Raw genomic sequence first — 19,484 nt, 5'->3', positions numbered from 1 at the left:
ACAATACTGAATTATTATTGTTGTTGTTGTTGTTATTTTTATTATTAAAAATAATAGAGGACGTATGTGTAAATAATACAAAATTTTTAGGTATTTTCATAAATTTTGTAGGGATCAAAATGTAAAAATGACAAAAATTTATTGAGGACAATTTAAAAATTATAAAAATTTAATGAGGGTAAGATAAAAATATAAGAAATGGGAGATTGAATCCCAAGGGTTTGTGAATCAATCTCTCATTTTCTATTCTCAAATTTGAGTGGAATCTGGAAATTTTGATTCTAATTTTTATCTTTATTTTGTGAAATAAATACTGTCATTAATTTTGATTTTTTAATTTATGAAGTGAACACTACCTTATTGTACTTACACGTGTGTGTATGTATATGTAGGATCCAGCTATATTGCAATAGTAATACCGTACCACACTTTTTGTCATTATTCTAAAGAGCCGTTGGATGAAAAGTTAGTAAATCTAACGATTGAAATTAAGTGAGGTAAGCACTGGCAACCGTAGAAGGTGGTAAAATTCACCCCTTGAACAACAACTTTATTTTATGTTTGGAAAAAAAATTAAAGTTCAACTAATTAATGGGTAGTCATCATAATCGAACGAAGATTAACACAATTTATGGGGGGAAAAGATTTTGATAATTCATAGATGAACATGGGCTCTCAGCCGTACTAATCTAATGGCGAATTTGATTTTGTAGCGAACGCGATTACGGTTAAGAATTAATCTAGAGATACCATAATCAAAAGAAGTCGGTTACAATTGCTGGTGGGGGTGAGATTCCGATGAACATAGGGTCTCAGCCTATGGCGAATTTGCCACCAAAGCGTCTAACTGCAACCCCTATTGAGCAAAGGTAAAAGTTTAGGAATTAGGCATATCTGAAAACAGAATGCTCAAACCCCTTTCATGATTTCAATTCCAGCTTATCTTCACCACCATTTCGCCCTTCCCAACCAAACCATTTTCAGCTGCAAAACCATGTTGAAAATGCATTGCATAATCACTCACAAATCTCTAAGCCACATGAACAGACCAAGCAACTGGGTTTTCTTATATTTCATTCAACTTGACAAAAATCGCATAGACTGACAATACTCTTGAAATGGCTGCAAACAACCCACTTTTGTAATACCAACAACAGCAACTTCAATGAACCATAAATAAATCAAACAAAATAAACATTTCTTCGAGAGAAATCCCAAGTTCAAATATTCATTAAATCATCTTCTCAAAAAAAAAAAAAATCATTCACCCAAATATTGAAGTTGATTTCAGATCAAAGAAAAAAGATATCCAACCTTAGAGCATCACTAAAAGACTTTTTAAATAAGATTTTATTACTTATTTGAAGAGTCACATCAACATTTAAGGCTCCAAAAGACACTCCAATTAATATTCTTCAAATAAGAAATGATATTCTTTCTTCAAATTTGAAGAGTTATTTTCTCCCTCTTCAATTTATATTTTATTACTTTTTGTTGAAGAAAAAGAGAAATGTACTTTAATTATTATTGACTTTTCCTTTAAAAAATAGTTATTTAATTAAAATAATATTAATTTATTTCTATTTGAAGAATTTTTTAGAGAATAATATATTTTTTCACTCATCTATTTACTATATAAGTAAGCAAATAAATATTTAAAGAGTAAAATTTATAGAGCCTTTTTTAGATGCTCTTACATGCCTGCCCATTTTCTTAGAATTTCCCTCTCTATTTTTACAAATTTTTCTTCTGTTGGATCGCTAATTGAAACCCATTAAACCGAAATGCAAAAGTCACTTATCAAAGCGCCTTTATTTTCACATAGCTCCATTACCCACCGCCAGACTCCTTTCAATTTATTTTACTTTTTCTTAACCGACTTTTCCATTTCCTTTAACAAAAACGTGGCCATCTCTAAAGCGTTGGATCAGATCCTTTTAAATCCAATGGTTACATTACATAAAGATAAAAAGTGTGGTGTGGTATAACGGTTGCAACATAGCTTAGTCCGTATATGTGGATCCTGTATATAAAAGTACAAAATAAAATGGAAGAAAGAAAAAGGAGAGATTAAGAGGCAAAACGCATCGTTTCAGGAGCTGCCTTCGCTCACTACCTGATGGTCGAAAACGACGTCTTTTCATGGTAACGCCATCCTCAACCACTAGTTTTATTTTTTTAACATAATTTCGTTTTTGGGGAGAGAGAGAGAGCGAGAGGGAGAGGGAGGGCGAGGGAGAGCTAGAGAGAGAGAGAGAGAGAGAGAAATGGAGACTGCAATTTGTGGGAGACTAGCTCTGTCACCCCACACCGTCTTCAATTCCAAACCAGGTTCGATTTTTTTTTTTTAATTTTTTTTAAACTTTCGATATCTGATTCATCCGACGGTTTCAAATTTATCTACAACTTTAAGGGAATTTTATTTTTGCATTTCTCTATAAAAAGGTAATTAAAAGAAAATTCTTTGAGTATTACTGGAGAGATAGCTGCTACTTATGTGCAGGATTTATTGTAGAGAAAATCACTGGTTTTGATTTGAGTATTTTAGCTATCAAACTGATGTGTTTGATGACGTGTACCAGGTTATCATTTCAATTTTTAGGAAATACTGTAACTTCTTTTTGGAATTTCAAACTTTTCTTTTGGAGTTGTTTCTTGGGTTTTGAATTTTTGGAATTTCATGTAATCCAGTTAGGTAAAATTATTGGATTTCTCTTTTCCTCGCTGTTGTGAACACTAAACTGTAAATATGATCAAGTGGACTTTAATTTGATTCACTTCCTTTTTGTTACTTTCATTTTCTGTTTTATTGTAACCTGAATTTGTGAGCATGTTGTTAATGTTGGAGTGATTATCAGTGATGATGGTGGTGGTGATGTACAGCAGGGGACAAATCCTTGCTTTGTGGAGGATCATGCATCAACCGCAGCGTCCTCATGACTGTGTTAGCATCAGCACCAGGTAAAGGCGGAGGGCTGTTGGAGAGGCCAGTTATAACTGCTCCTGGTCGTGAATCTGAGTTTGATTTGAAGTAAGTCTTTGTGCCGACAACTTTATGCTGTTCCTTTATTATACTGAATGTCATGGAAAGCTGAATACATTTACGCTTTTCATATAATTTCTTAGAACCATTAACTAAGAAATGCATTGTAATGAAAGTGATTAGATTGTAGGAAATCTGACTGTGGTATTTATTTTATAAATTATGATATTTTAGAATACGGCCATTGCCTTTGTGCTTTAGAAGTCTTGGACTGATAAGTCTTGAAATTGATTACTTTGTGCAAATATTTAAGGGTAGGAACATGTCTAAAACAGCCCTACAAGGATCCCGATTTTATAAGACCAGTGCTGGGTAATGACCTTTTCGACGTAAGTAGAGAGAATTGTCATTTTTATGTCCAATGTCCATTTTGTGTATTTTGCTACCCGTAATCGAGGTTGTTTAATATGGTGTTTTCATTCCTTCACCTTTTGCCACATCGAATTTCTCTTGAATTATTTTGTATTCTTGTCTTGATGCACTGAAACGAGTTAAGAATATTTCATTTTTATGTAGATCAAAATGGAAGAACCTAACAAGCTTTTCCTTTGACAATGTTATCATTTAACCTTGTTCAGGAAAAAAAGGAAAACCAGTCCACCCTACCGTGTTATACTACACAACGACAACTTTAACAAACGAGAGTATGTTGTCCAAGTACTGATGAAGGTTATACCCGGGATGACTCTTGACAATGCAGTAAACATCATGCAAGAAGCGCACTACAATGGCTTGTCTGTTGTAATTGTTTGTTCTCAGGCTGATGCTGAGGAACACTGCATGCAACTGAGGGGCAATGGGCTGCTGAGTTCCATCGAACCTGCAAGTGGTGGATGCTAAAGATGGTCCTGGTGAAAACTCCAATAGGTTTATTACTGTCAAAATACCCTTTTCTAAGAAGTAGATAGTGTATATAAAGTCAGCAGTGATCATATTTGTATGAACATCAAGTCATCCTATGGTCAAATTAAAGACAAAAGGGTGGTAGTAATTTTGAATAAAGTGAGAATCCAAGATTTTTATGTTGTTATGGCTATCCTCTTCCTAAGAATTTGAATAAAAAAAAATAATTGTTAGATAACTCCAAGAAGGAACGAAATCGTCTTCAATTAGCTGCCAATTGGGGTAAATTGATTTTGCTCTAAATTGACGTTTCTGTTTGATTTATAGATTGGAGGACATTAGTGCCCAAAATATCATGAATAAAAACAATGGTGACCGAACTTGAAGATAAACAACTACCGGAGGACACGTATCAAATCTTAATAGTGGCTATAATAGTTTTCATCATTGCTTTGTTTTGTTTTGTGCTTAAGATTTTTTATTTGATCTTTTAACTTCTACCCTCTGTTTGATGTGTCAGTCTGCTCCACATTAATTCTGGAACCTTGGATGATGTACGCTATAATGTTTTAACAATAAATCAACCAACTTAGATTAATCAGCTCAATTAAGGGCTCAAAGAACCTCACGAAACAAGTAAATAAATAGAATCTCAAGCTACTAGGGGAGATTTTTTGGTTCTTAAATAACTGATAGGTTGACAGGATAGTCAGAAATTAAGCACCAACAAGGCGATAACGATGGGTCTTATTCTCAAGTTATTTGAGTTGGAAAAATCTGGCGCACTATAATTCTTGGGAAATTGAACTCAAGTGGGAGCAAGAGCAACTACTGAGTGATGGGTGGCTTCTCCACTAATTGATCTGATTCCGTACTCTGATAATGATATCAATTTATGAATTCAGCAATGACTTATTTAAAATTTGCTCATGGCAGTACGGATTCACAACTTGATTATCAAAATTATAACAAAATTGAATAAACCAAGCACTTGATGATTATAACTATTAGACCAACTTGAAATTTGCTCAGACCAGAAAGCATTCCCGTCACTATAGTCTGTGCAGAAGTAAACATGTCACTCACTCAATACAGCAACAGTTGCGAACACAAATGCATTGCCCCGATGTACTGTCACTGTGTAATCAGTTTAGTTTAAAAAGCACGAGATTCGTCTACTCCCTCTAATGAGATACTACAGATATGGCCTAAGTGCTTCACAGACAAAGATTAAAGCTAAAAATCTTGTTTGGCAGCTACACTGCCACAGCACGACTCTCCCAAACGGGCCTATAGTGATCCTAAGGCTTGAACTTGAACACAACTCTTTCTGTGTGACAAGTAAATACCCCTGATCATTAATTAGTTCAGACAAAAAAAATGCTGTTAAGACAATTTGATAAGAGTCATCTCACATCTGACCAAGAACCAGACCAAACAATACTGGGAGAAGATGATACAGAGCAATACAAGATGGGAAAAGCAGACTGCCAAGACAGAAATTTAGCTTATGGCATGCCTCAAATATCTCATTTGAGATGGATTAAACAATAACTTATTTCAATGGAGAACAACGAGTGCAGAGGCCAAAAAATAATAATCAACTATTCAGTATGATATAACCTATTGAATATTTTTAGTGACTTAAACCAGTTTGCTTCTAGGCCATGCTTTCGTAATAATCATAATCACTGACTTGGCTAATGATAGAGCTTTGAAAGTATCAGTGAAAAATATTCTTCAATTCACCGAATCAGCTTTCAATCCCTGCATACAAATGGTAGAATAAAGCAAAGTCACCATTAAGCTTCAATGTAGTAGATGCTGGACGGCATCCACTATCATGACCATGTGAGTGCAAGTATGTGCATGCATCAAATCAATTTTAATAATGTATATTTGGTACATGTGCATACAAGCATAGATGTCTGAGTGTAAGCATATATTAACTGCGCATGTCTAGTGCCTACATAGGAAACTTACCAATACTAGTTAAGAGTTGATATATAGGTTTTAATACTTGTTCGAATCCATAAACTGATACATAGGTTTAAATATTTGTTCTAATATTTGAACTGATATATCTTCTAGGTGAATTATATTGTTATTGGCCAAAAGCAAAAAGTGCATTTTCATCCAACCTGCAAGTCTGCAACTACCACATGTTCTAGAAATGCTATAAAAACAGAATTTTGTACTAACCACTAACATCATTGTGGGGATTATGACTTAACCGGTGAAAGGAAGGATTGAATTCCAAAAACAATGAAGAGAACTCCACCCGAGAGTGCGACCTGCATCCAAATAGTACCAGCTTTACAGTTGCTTAACAAAATTGATATGTTGTGTTAAAAAAGAAGAAGCAAATGTCCATGATTACTATTTTCTCAGATATCTGAGACGCCAAGCTCTTTCCTCCAACGACAGCAGCAGTCGTACACAATGCTTGTCCTCTGAGGGAAGGAAAAGCAATCAGCACATGCAATCCATACTCGTACAGCACAATACATAAATAAATAAATGGTGTGATTTGTAGTTAAAACTTACATAATTCCGCCAAGAACAACGCCAAATGGGTTCTCATCGGCAGCTAAACCAATGGTAGCTAACTGTAAAAAAATATATCAGAGAAACATAGAGTTGTGAAATATAGACAGATATATTCAGTCCCTTTGTTGTTGCTATACCTGGCTCTTGTCACCCCATTCACCAAAGAAAGTAATTGAAAATGCCTGCAGAGTAGACAAAGGTCAAATTGGTAAGTTACTCATAGCTTTACTGAGTTTAGAATTCAACATTTAACAGGAAAACATAACCTTCAAAAAGATGGGAGAGAAGAACTGTGAGAGGAATTGCCGCCTTTGCTTTTTTAATTCATCATCAGCCTGGAAAGAGAAAAAGCATTTAGATATTCTAAGACCATGAAACCAAGATGTTAAAATAATGAAATGTTGGGACACTTGCTGAATTGCATCACGAATATAATTGCCACCACGATTAAACATATTTATGCAAATAGAAGATGCTCCACAAACAATAATGTCATCAAAAGGAATTGATTTTCCTTTTACAACATATTAAGAAAAGATTCCATATAAATGAGCATAAACCTTACATTTGGATGAGAAAGTTCTATCCATATGGTTAGTTACACAAGAGAGAGGAGGATCCTAATTGCATATGAGATAGAAATTGGTTTTATGCATTCTTATGGCCTCTATCTCTGAGAGTTCCAAGACAATTCTTTCTTATGATGATTTTCATTTTGACGAAGGGTTTGATAAAGGGTATTTTGGGGCTATTCGTGCTGCTGGGACGCATTTCCATGATTTGGGGCTGTTCAGGGACAGGGTCTTTGCTTTTTGCTGTTGGTTATAGATAATCATTCAGAGATGAAGTAGGTAAGATTTAACCGGTTGAGTTCCAAAAATCCATTTTGTATTTATTTTCTGTCAAAAAAATTCTATCTCTCTTTATTTTTTTTAAAAAAAGTGTAAAGTATCTGCTGGCATGTTTACTCTGCATAAGCATTGTAAGAAGGACATTCTTTTAGCATCCTTCAACCCCTCTAATAGATATAGGCGTGGTAAACATAAGATTCATGGTGAGCATAAAATTTTGGAAGAGATAATTTGAATGGCAATTTTATTTTAGCCATATTCCATAATCCAAAAAGTTTTAAATAGCGTACGTACAAATCATATTGCAAAACACATGAATCCTAGTGTACCCGCTATTTATTTATTGTAAACGTTGAGTTTTTAAGCTACAACAGCAATGATTCACATAACCCTAAAAACAGACGATCATTATCACAAATTATGCACAATACATACCAAATAAAATAATGTGGCTAATACTGCAGTTCTTCCTTTGAAAGTGATTAAGCAAAGTTATATGAAATAGGGAAACTTATAAGGAGAAATAAAAGGGGGGGGGGGGGGGGGGAGTGCAAGAAAGAGAAAGGAAATCAATTAAATCAAATATTTTACTAAATGCTACTTAAGTGAATAATGATACAATATAGAATATAGCAAAGTGCTCATAACATAAATGCCACCTGCAAAAGCATTTGCAACTCTACATAAAACTATTGAAGAAAGGGGCAATAACCCAGCCATAAAAAGGAGCAAGGGAAAGAAAAGGTAAAATAAAGTGTTGAATCATTGTCGTACTGGCATTTATGTACTCTAAGACAGTATATGCTACCCTAGGCAGAGATGGTCAAATTTATCAGAGAAATCAAAGAAATTAAATGAGTGTAGAAAAGTATACGCATGTGATGTTGCTGTAGTTAAATGCGCATCTCATGCACTTACATATACTTAAAAGAGAAAAGGGAGCGAGAACCATCAATAATTAATATATGCAACAAAATGATTCATCGAATTTTGATTTTATAGCTATACCTTGCTGCCCTCTTTGGTTGCTCCTGCATTTGCTTTAAAGTCAGCATCCTGTTCATGTGACCAAAGTAAAGTCAAAACGGGGCAAAGTTCCTAAATATTAGGCAAGTCATGATGAGGGGAAAACTGACCAGCTTTTTTTCAACTTCTTCAAATTCTTCAGCCTCCCTGTTAAAAGGAAAAAGAAATAAAATAAAATAATCACTTGTACAACAAGAGTCTATTTTGCTGAAGCATGAAGGTAAGTACACGTGCTTAAATGAAAGAATATGCATATTCGGAAACATAAGCATTGGAACCATTACCCTCCATCACTAAAGGCATCCCATAAAGACCATAGACCAAATCCAAAGAACAGCACTGTTGTTATATGATGAGTCAATTTACGAGAGATCTACATATTAGAGATCAGAAGGCATTAGCTAAATACTTATAGCAGAAAATGACATGAAACTGAGAACCTAACAGGTTCATGTGTATTCAAAATTTAATGATGAAAATGTACTAACGACTTGCGTAGACATGATATCTAAGAAAAAGAACCTCTATGCTAACAAGTAACATCTACAAAAGTTCAATAGAAAAAATATGGTTAAACTATCAAATGTCTTCACAATCACAGCAGATCACAACAAATATGTCTACAGGTCATGAATATGATCACATATCTGTGAACATTGCACCAGAAGTACAGTGAATTTTATAACACATAGTAGACCTACTTTAACCATACATGTTACAGGTCAGAATTCAGTCTGTGTTGAATTCAGTCTGGCCCTAACAGCCCAGCCCGCCAACCCAATTCAATTAAGCATATATACGATTGCATAATGTATTTGAGCCACTTCTTGGCCAAGCAATCATGAAATATCCCACCACTGAACAATAAATTTAATGTCAGCTGTAATCTGGCAGCTTGGTAATTATTTCTCCCAAAAGTAATGCATAACTGTGAAGAAAGGCATGGATTTAGATTAATCTGTATTTAGTAGCTTTTCCCCTCTCCCCTTACTCGTATAACATTTCTGGAAGATGATGATTTAAAAGTATACCAGCAATAGTATCATGGAAATTTACACAGAAGCCTAGTAATATCATGAGTCAGCTCAAGACAGTTAGTGACACTCTGTAGAAACCGATTGAAAAACAGGCCATAAGCATGAGAGCTTGTTACTGAGCAATCATACAGCTTACCAGATTTGGAGCGGCCCAGCCAACAACAGCAGAAAGAATAGTCATCACCTAAACACCACTCCAAAATATCCCATCATTGTAAGGCTTTGCAAGATAATCAGAGATCAGATTTGCCAACAAATAAATAAAAATTTAAAACCCACTCACAATCAAAGCTCCCAGGCAACCTGACAAGACCAGTCTCCGCGGGTGACGCATTGCCAAGATCTTGTAACACAGAATATAATATAAAATAAGTAAATTGGGGAAGGAAATATATTTCCCGTTTAATGAAGAGAATGCACAGTAAGATCTTAGAATCGAAAATGTATATAAGAATTTAATCACAATAAGTATTTAGAGTAACAATAAAAGAAAAGCTTTCAGGGAATAAGACTTTTTCTGCATGAAAAATTTTAGAAGCATCATTTTCCCATCTAGAATGACAAGCATATTCTTAAGTGTTCGACTCCTCCCATTGAACTGAGCTCAGCAGTTTGAATGTTCTTTCTACATTGGCGGTTTATGGACTGCCGCCCATGAATTGCAACGAGCCATTTTAACAAATACAAAACAATGGACTTTCATTTAATCCCAAAATTTCACCTCTGACCACTCACAAGTTAGATCGGCTATATATCCTACTTTGATTGATTTTGAGCGTCAAATCAATTTTCAATTTTACAGTCCTGATTCCTTAGTTCTTCACTCCCCTCAGCTCCCAAATGACGTTAATGACAATACAAAAAATAAATATTAATTCCAAAATCCTCTTCGATGCATATTATTTGTCCCAAACATCACTATCAAATTAAAATTTCTAAAAAATTAATAATAATAACAAAAAAAAATGAAACATTCACTAACCGCAGCGGCAAAAAACGTCTTGTCGCCGATCTCGGATAGAACAGTCATGGCAAGCGACTTGGTAAAACCCTTAATCCACCAAAAAAGAATTTTCAGAATTTATTTTTATCCACAAGCAAAGGTTTCAAATAACATTAATTTAATTAATGAACAAATTACCTGCACAACTGAGCTCATCTTTGATATGCTTCAACGAACAGAGAGAGTCACTATAAGCTTGTACGCGCTTCAGAGAAGTTCTGACTCTCTCTCTCTCTCTCTGTATAGATATATATATATATATATATATATATATCTATAATATGAGCAGTGAGGTTTTGAGTTCGGTGTTAATGACTCAGCTCAGTTGACTCGGTGGGAGTTTTTTTAATTAAGCTGATTGAACAAGAAGACAAAACATAGGAGGAGCGTGATGTTTAGTAATTAGTACCTGCGAATAAGGAATTGGAGAAAAAGAAGGGATGCTTTAGGATCGATACAGATTTTGATTCGACTGAAAGCGCTTATAAAGCGAGATCCAGAAAGAGAACCAGTACGCGGGTATTGGGAGCGTGTACGACACGCTGCTATCAGGGAATTTCCTACGTGGATCGTTGTTATTGGTTTTTCCAGTTCACGTAAATTTCCTACGTCGATCGTTGGCTAATTATAGCTGTTATGGCTAAATCAAATATCGCTCTTTCTACAGAGAATGGAATAGCGTCATCAACTCATCCTTTGAACTTTAAAGCACAAAACGTTAGAAATTAACACACCTTACGAATTTCTGTATGCACGAGTGGAGATATAGAATAAAATAATATCAAACGTTACTTTTAGTTTTCTAAAATAATTATTATTTTTACAAAATTTTAAATTCAACTAAGGGTTGGCAAAATTTTGTGACCCGTATTAAAACGTTTTAGAGAATCGGTTCAAAAATCTTTTTTTTTTTTTCGGTTCGGTTTGATTCTTCTAAAATTGAATCAAAACCAGAACAAATAACAAATTTCTGACTCAGGATCAATTGATTTTTTTTATTTATTTTGAAACCACTGAATTGAACTCTATTTTATCCACCTCAAACCCGATTTAACTACAATAACCTTTATAATCAAATAAGCAATTAAAAATTTACCCGACATGATAGTTAAATATGGAATGTTTAATTAATTGATATAATCATGACGTAGTGTTCATTTTTATCACTCTTAATATATCTTTTACCAACAAAAAAATTATAAATATTATGATAGATCAATATTTGATTATACAAATCATTCCTCGTAAATTTATAAATTCCAATAAAAAATTTTATAACCTTAAACCTAAATGCAAAATTTATGGGATTCTTTCTCAACTATTGTTAGTAACAGTAGATTTTTAAATTAATTTTGATAAAATTCTAGACCTTAATATATATATATATATATAAATAACAGGCATCAAATTGTAATATATATGGAGATTGTACTAATTAAGAACAAATCTCATTCATATTTGTATCCTACATTTAAAAGTTAGTTGAGAAGCATGTGATTAGAAGTTAAGTTAACCAAAAATAGGTGTAAACTTTATTTATATGTGCTATAAAACAAGAAACCAAGGCAAAAAAAAAATTAATGTCATTTTCTTGTTTGTGTGTACGGAATGAAGTTTCATCGTTGTCTATCCAATTACGAAACCTCGGAGCTACACGACAAACTATGCGGAAATTAAAATGTCATATCATCTTGCTACTGAAAGTAAGCTGAAAATTTTCTTTTGAAGTAGGAATAAAGTTCATATTTTATACTCCATGATTAGCAAGCATACTCTGACCTTTAATACATATATTTGATTGTATATTGATCATCAAACCAAATTAACCCTTGGGAGATTTGTGAGTGTTCATTTCATTCACATTTCATCCTCATAATATGTACATTGATCTTCAAACTAAATTAACTCATAGGAAGAGACCGTCTACATTCAATTATTTGATAATTGAAGAACAACTGAAACTAATCCTCACTCTACTTACATTTCGTGAGGGAGAAATTGTCTTCACTCCATTATTTGATAATTGAAAGAAAACTAAAACTAACCCTCATAATACTTTACGAAAACTCAAACCTTTATTCACATTATTATTAGTGTAAGGACTCTCCTACTGGACTAAAGACCCATTAATTTTAGTTAAGAAAACTTAAAAGAGGAAAAAAAATGGATAGTTTTATGATTTTAGTGTGCTATCATTATAGAACAAAATAAATCAAATATGATGGCAATTGCAAGTAATTGGTATCACTTTTTTAAGTTTAGTTGAAGACGACTTGCTTGGCAAAAAACAAAAATCCATAACTTTCATTCTCAACCAATGACTGGATTGTAAATCAATTCAGAAATCAATTCGATTCAATTCAATTTAATTACTACTACATACAATTCGAGTCAAGAATCAACCAATGCTGAAGAGACGGGATGCAGTTCCAATTTTGACCAATATTCTTAATGTAAATGTGCAGTACTCCAACGGGAAAAATATTTGTTAACTCATAGAACTTTGGCTAGTACACTTCTCTCTTTCTCCCTCTGTTTTTTTTTTAATTACCCTTAAGTGACACATGTTTTGATAAATTTTAAAAAGATAAAATGAGTTTTTAAAATATTCAAGCGAGTGACATTTCGTTAACTTTTACGGTTAACTTTAACGAGAATAGTAAATTAGTTATAAAATAACATTTCTGCCCCTACAATTAATTACGAAATAACATTCCTCCCCCTACAATTTGTTACAAAATGACATTTATACCCCTACAATTAGTTACAAAATGATGTTTCTACCCCTACTCACTTATTTTTAATTTTTTAAATAGAAAAATATAAAAATTAAATTTAAGTCTAATTAATAGGGCCTTTTTTTATTAAATCAAATAAATTTTAAAAAAAAATCTTGTTGAATCAAACTAATTTGTGAACATAAAGATGCAAATCTCTTATGAATTGTGAAACATTATATAAATCCAACATTTTTATCTCTTTGACTTTATGAACAAAAAGAATTTTTTTTTTAATTTTACCCTCAACTAATTAAAGATAACGATAAAAATTAACAGATTGTCACCCACTCAGTATTTTTAAAATATGTGTTACCTTTTAAAATTTATCAAAACATGTGTTTTAAGGTAATTAACCCCTTTTTCCCCCCTTTTCCCATACTTGTCAAATTCATGAAGGAAAGATTTGCTTTCTATGTGAGGCTGCATCATGAGTGCTATTCCAAGGAGGGAAATTGCTGAAGTACAAAGAAATTTTATCCATGGACAAGAAAGAGAGCAAACAAAAATTAGAAAGGAATTTTGGTGATGGTAGTTAAGTGTGAACTGCAAGCTCCAGATGCTTCACCTGTCAAAGCCGCCCCCGCCAACTCTCAAATTAGATATATGTTCGGATGAATTTTCTAAAGGTTAAATCACTTTTTATGACTTTGATGGGCAACAAATTTTTTTGGGTAAATTTTAACTAACCTCTAATGTATTGAAAACTTCAATCCACCCTCAAGACTCAAAATATACATTAATTCGAGGGAAAATTAGAGCTAAAATCTCCCATAACTTATGAACAGCTTGAAGATAACTATGGGTTTGGTTTAGAGATGGCCAATGGGCCGGGCCGACACCAAAATAAGGCACATGTGTGCTCGTGTCCGCGTCGTACTGTGTCTAAATATTTTTACTTAGACCCGGCCCAGCACATGTGTTGTGTCCACACGTGCCGTGCCTAAGAAAAATAAGCTTAATAAGCTTTTTTCTTTTGTTTTTTTTTTTAAATTTGAAGAGCGCATACTAAGTTGTTGGCGTACTTTTTTTAAATCTATATACTTTTTTTTAGTTTATATCTTTATTCAAATTTAATAGAATTGAAAATTCAAAACTCAAGTCCATATTTAATAATAATAAACTAATAATGGTAAGAAAATATAATATTAATTACTAAGCTTGACCTTATAGTATTAGAATTTTTTTAATACTTAACAACAATAATAATAATAAATTTTTCTTAAGGGTTAACTTAATTGTTAACTTGAACTTACATAGAGTCATAAATCATAGTTCACAATATTATTAATGCATATTTATAAAATCATGATATCAATTGTTTATTTAATAAATTATAAATATAAATCAATTATAGTATTTTTTAAACTAAGAATTAAATGAATTTAAAAAATTCAATTTCAAGTTATTTTTAAAATTATAAAATTTTAAATTTACTTTCATTAAAAAAAAAACGTGTTTATTGCGGGTTTTTTTATTGTGACGTGCTTAGCCCATATCTAATTGTGCCATGTTTTTAAGGTCCGCGTGCCTAAAATTCTAAGCCCGGAACGACCCACGTGTGTGCCGTGCCATGCCACGCGCCCCACTGAAACATGCTCGTGTCATGCCGTGCTGTACGGACACGTGCTGTCTGGCCCATTCGCCATCTCTAATCTGGTTCATTTCTCACTAAATATTGTTCAGTAACTACTGTTTTCAATCCAGTCATGTAAAACAAAAATTACTTTAACGTGTTATTTAATCACACATATAAAAAAAAATCCACGAATTTGATCAAAGTTGACTACATTACATACAATTGAGACAGTTGCAATCACATTTTACATATTCACGTTTCTTGTTTATCAAAAGTTTGATATGACATTTTTTTTCCTCTTTTATTTATTTATTTATTTTTTTAATGCACACCTCAAAATAACATACGGTTAAAAATACAGCTAATTAGATTATAAACGAAAGGGATGAGTGAATTTAATTATTTTTTTTTAATGATCGTTCTCTCCCAAGGTATCGACAAAACACCATCAAATTTTGGCTTTAATTTCTTCGGTCTTTTGCCATGCCAGAATCATTAACTTTCTCAGACCACATGATCCAAGTTGGTGGAATAATTGTGAACGTAAAATGGGCGCATAGATGGTTACAAGCTAAAGAATTAATAAGATGCACCATCAAAATCACGAACTTTCTTCAGTTCAAATGTGGATGTTGATGATGTGTAAGTACACGTCTTGGACACACAATTGAAATCGAACAGGTTGCTTTGGAATTATGAATTTGTGACCCACAAACTCACAAAAGATCTTATTCATTGATGTGGTCTAATACTCTGATGTTGTGCAATAATTAAATCAAATGGTCAAAGAAGTAAAGGAAAAGCAATCATAATTAATGGAGCACCAATCATGCATGCAAACTCTACGGCTTAACTAGATTTGCATAAAAGTTAACGACTATGTTAAAAAGGAAATTAAATAATTTGTTACATTACCGAGATGAGATCCGTGGCAACATTGTCATGCAATCTTCCAGAGACAATGGGTTATATGGGTCCAAACATGATAAATTGCAAGCTTGCTTTCTGATAAATATAAACTTGTTGATTATGTATTGTAACTTTTGCAACGGAGTCTTTATTAATATATCAGGAGAAACAAATTTTATTGACGAACGAAAAGCCAATGACATTGTTGCTAAAACCATTATCGAAAAGAGGGGGACTCAAAGTTACTAGCTCCAACCGACGCCATGATGGAAGCGCGTGATAAATAATGAAACTTTTTCAAAGCAGCAACAAACCGGTTGAATAGGAGGATTACCGCGGCATAAATAATGGATTTAGGCTTCATTTGGCAGTGCTGCGGCTGTGACAGCCAAACGAAGATATAACATCAAGTAACAGTCTTTAAGCTGCTGGACTACCACATCACAACTCTCCCAAGCGAGTCTTGAATTTAATTTCTCATCCCAGTTTTTGGTAGAAATTACAAATTAGTGTAACCTGTGAATTAACTTATTTTGTGACTTGAGTTTTATAATCTGGTCCTCGAGATAACATATGGGCCTATGGGCCAAGTCTACAGGTAGAACCTAGGTATTTTAAACCTTAAATTGCATTCCTATAGTTCTCATCCCAAATTAATTCCCAGTAGCAACAAAAAAAAAGAGGAAAAATAAATTAAAAAAATCCACCCCTTACCTTACCGCAATCTTTTGAACGAGGCATTCTTTAGCATCATTCAAAGCTTCTCAATTCCCTACTCCTTGTAACGAGCCAAGTGTGGGCACAGTTAATAGAAAAAAGAAAAAAGAAGGACCCGACTTCTTCTCTTTTCCTCCCTTTATAAATAAACCCCACAAACCAAACGCAGCATCATCTCCATCTCGCATCTATCTAAAATCCCCAAAATGTGGCTCCTCTTTCACGTTCTTTCCGCTGCTCTCCTCTTCGCATCATCGCCCTTTGGCGATTCTCGAACCACACCACACGCTTCTATCTCCGTAACAACCACCACTCTTGATGTCTCAGCTTCCATTCAAAACACTCTTAAACCCTTCTCATTTGATCCCAGAACGACACCGCAGAGCTTAATCTCCTCCTCTTCTTCTTCGCTTGCCTTGCAACTGCATTCGAGAACATCCGTCCAAAGAACTTCACATAACGACTACAAGTCACTCACCTTGGCCCGTCTCGAGCGTGACTCTGCCCGAGTCAGGTCTCTCGCCGCTCGTCTAGATCTGGCCATCAGAGGCATTGCAACCTCGGATCTTAAACCGCTCGACAGCGGGTCAGAATTCGAAGCTGAGGAGATACAAAGCCCCATTGTGTCGGGAAGCAGTCAGGGAAGCGGCGAGTACTTCTCCCGAGTTGGAATCGGCAAACCGCCGAGTCAAGTCTACATGGTGCTCGACACCGGAAGTGACGTCAACTGGCTGCAGTGCGCACCCTGCGCCGACTGCTACCAGCAAGCCGACCCCATCTTCGAGCCGACTTCCTCCTCTTCGTACTCGCCTCTCACGTGCAACACCAAGCAATGTCAGTCCCTCGATGAGTCCGAGTGCCGCAACAACACGTGCCTCTACGAGGTCTCGTACGGTGACGGCTCCTACACTGTCGGAGATTTCGTTACCGAGACCGTCACTCTCGGCTCGGCTTCCGTTGATAACATAGCCATCGGCTGCGGACACAATAACGAGGGGCTGTTTGTCGGAGCTGCCGGCTTGCTTGGACTCGGCGGCGGCTTGCTTTCGTTTCCCTCTCAGATTAATGCTTCCACTTTCTCTTACTGTCTCGTGGACCGTGACTCTGGCTCGACCTCGACTCTTGAGTTTGACTCATCGTTACCTCCTAACGCTGTCACTGCTCCGTTACTCCGCAACCACGAACTTGACACTTTTTATTACCTCGGTTTAACGGGAATCAGTGTTGGCGGCGACTTACTGCCGATTTCCGAGACGGCTTTCAAGATAGACGAGTCAGGTAACGGGGGGATAATCGTTGATTCTGGAACGGCCGTTACGAGGCTGCAAACGGAGACGTATAACGCTTTGCGCGATGCATTCGTTAGGGGAACGCGAGCATTGTCGCCAACTGACGGCGTGGCGTTGTTTGACACGTGCTATGACTTCTCGTCGCGGAGTAGCGTTGAGGTCCCCACGGTGTCGTTTCATTTTCCCGAGGGAAAAGTTTTACCGTTACCGGCGAAGAATTTTTTAATACCGGTTGACTCAAACGGGACGTTTTGTTTTGCGTTTGCGCCAACATCGTCGTCGCTGTCAATCATTGGAAACGTGCAGCAGCAGGGGACACGTGTCAGTTTCAATCTACGGAATTCTCTCGTTGGGTTCACGCCCAATAAATGTTAAACGAATTGTTGTAATGCGTTTTAAACTTGAAGCTCATAGGCTGTTTAGTTTAGTGACGGTTTTATCCTTGGTTATCCAGGACTTTAACCACTTGGACGGAGTGAGTTGGAATTGGGCCCCCCTGAATAAGTGTGAGGACGAAGGTCAAAGGTCTGTAACCGGTGTGGTGGGGCCCGTCAAATGTCGATGTTTATTATTGCAACGTTACGGCATGTATAGTAAAATTAATTGTATGCTTCGGGGTATTAATGAAAAGAAAGGTAAGAATATTACCGTTGCATACGTGGATAGATGCATACTTGATCTTGGTACATTATTATAAAGTAGTATAAAGAAAGGGTTAGGTCCGAATCTTCTTTTCTTTTCTTTTCTTTTTTAATATAAATCAGAAAATATATTCAAATGGAAAAAGAAGAAAGAAGAGTTTCAAAATTTTCATTAAGTTATAAAAGAATACTTAGAATATACCTAATCATCCTCAAATAAATAAAAATTTGGTTTGATGCATTTGGGTTTGAATATTGATTCACAGATCACATTTCTTAATTAATCTCATTAAACATTTTAAAATGATTTCTCTCTCATATACCTCAAGTTATTATCATTTTTTTTTTCATACTCCCCACCATTTAAAACTCCAAAAATCTTGTTCTTAACTTTTACCGTACTTTGGAAAGATAGTTTAGGCGCATGCTAACAAAATTAAACATGATTCTTGAGAAAATTTAAAATAAAACCCCTGAAAATGAATTATCCTCCTCCTTATTTTTCCATCTTAGCTATTGGCATACAGAAAACTGATATTTGGTAAACAGTTATTTTTCTTCACATTGACACGTTTTTGTAGGGTTATTTACATCTTCTTTTTTTTCCATTGGTTTTCTCCTTAGTAAATACCCCATTTCTTATGGCTAACAAATTACGAAGTGGGGGTGGGGGTATTAGTTCTTCATCGTTATTCATGAGTTTCCAGTTGTTTTGACCTCTTCTTCCTTATGCAATTAGATAACAGAGGTAGTTTAAGAACTTAAATAATAAAAAAAATTAAATCACATAAATGTAAAGACGAGACAAAATAAAGGATTTGATTGAATAGCTCTGTCCTTGTGAAAAAATATGTGTTGTGGATACTTATAACATATTTTTTGGTGGTGGTAAAATGTGGACAAGAAGTATTAAGGGCATGACATATGGGAGATCATAATATGACTCGTGACTTTTAAAGCCCTTTAAGAGATGAAGTGGAAGTTGAAGAGGAAAGGGTAGAATGGAAAGATTTCAAAAAGTCAGCATTAGCCACCCAAATTATCTGAGAAAAATAAAAAATATCTCCTACAATATATTTAAGTTGCCATGTATCATTATGGGACCACAGAATAATGACAGTCTTACTGACAGCACCAAGACACGTCATTACAGGAGGATCAAAATCAGGAAATGTCTCCTTACAAGTAACCAAAATCAGATTTGAGAAAGGGGGATCAT

At 34.8% G+C, this 19,484-nt stretch overlaps 3 protein-coding genes across 6 annotated transcripts; 2 read left to right on the top strand and 1 right to left on the bottom strand.

Annotated features, from left to right (window-relative positions):
• The first annotated feature begins 2,203 nt into the window (after positions 1–2,203).
• LOC18044196 (ATP-dependent Clp protease adapter protein CLPS1, chloroplastic) lies at positions 2,204–4,073 on the top strand. 3 transcript variants are annotated; one of them, XM_006437659.2, is made up of 3 exons: positions 2,204–2,331; positions 2,887–3,031; positions 3,622–4,073. In XM_006437659.2, exons 1-3 carry the CDS (start codon positions 2,268–2,270, stop codon positions 3,881–3,883), a joined length of 471 nt encoding a protein of 156 aa, XP_006437722.1. In that variant the 5' UTR covers positions 2,204–2,267; the 3' UTR covers positions 3,884–4,073. The 3 variants fall into 3 exon arrangements, 2 of the variants coding, with proteins under 2 accessions (XP_006437722.1, XP_024041658.1); XM_024185890.1 differs by having other exon boundaries at positions 2,884–3,031; XR_002905986.1 differs by lacking the exon at positions 3,622–4,073 and having other exon boundaries at positions 2,243–2,331; positions 2,859–3,032.
• Positions 4,074–5,267: 1,194 nt separating this feature from the next.
• LOC18044195 (GDT1-like protein 4) lies at positions 5,268–10,820 on the bottom strand. 2 transcript variants are annotated; one of them, XM_006437656.2, is made up of 13 exons: positions 10,492–10,820; positions 10,333–10,401; positions 9,634–9,693; positions 9,487–9,534; positions 8,598–8,686; positions 8,424–8,460; positions 8,296–8,343; positions 6,703–6,771; positions 6,574–6,618; positions 6,434–6,495; positions 6,267–6,339; positions 6,096–6,180; positions 5,268–5,653 (listed from the first exon to the last, which is right to left on the bottom strand). In XM_006437656.2, the coding sequence occupies exons 1-12, from the start codon at positions 10,507–10,509 to the stop codon at positions 6,109–6,111; spliced, it is 690 nt and encodes a 229-aa protein (XP_006437719.1). In that variant the 5' UTR covers positions 10,510–10,820; the 3' UTR covers positions 5,268–5,653; positions 6,096–6,108. The 2 variants fall into 2 exon arrangements, with proteins under 2 accessions (XP_006437719.1, XP_006437720.1); XM_006437657.2 differs by having other exon boundaries at positions 6,089–6,180; positions 10,492–10,819.
• A 5,554-nt stretch (positions 10,821–16,374) lies between these two features.
• Positions 16,375–18,297, top strand: LOC18044194 (protein ASPARTIC PROTEASE IN GUARD CELL 1). Its single transcript, XM_006437655.2, has one exon. It carries the CDS (start codon positions 16,542–16,544, stop codon positions 17,997–17,999), a length of 1,458 nt encoding a protein of 485 aa, XP_006437718.1. The 5' UTR covers positions 16,375–16,541; the 3' UTR covers positions 18,000–18,297.
• The last annotated feature ends 1,187 nt before the right edge of the window (positions 18,298–19,484 follow it).

This window comes from Citrus clementina, unplaced genomic scaffold, assembly GCF_000493195.1.
Source record: "Citrus clementina cultivar Clemenules unplaced genomic scaffold, Citrus_clementina_v1.0 scaffold_4, whole genome shotgun sequence".
Lineage (NCBI taxonomy): Eukaryota > Viridiplantae > Streptophyta > Magnoliopsida > Sapindales > Rutaceae > Citrus > Citrus x clementina.
The sequence above is the reverse complement of the archived record's forward strand: the minus strand, read 5'-3'. Positions and strand labels throughout refer to the sequence as shown.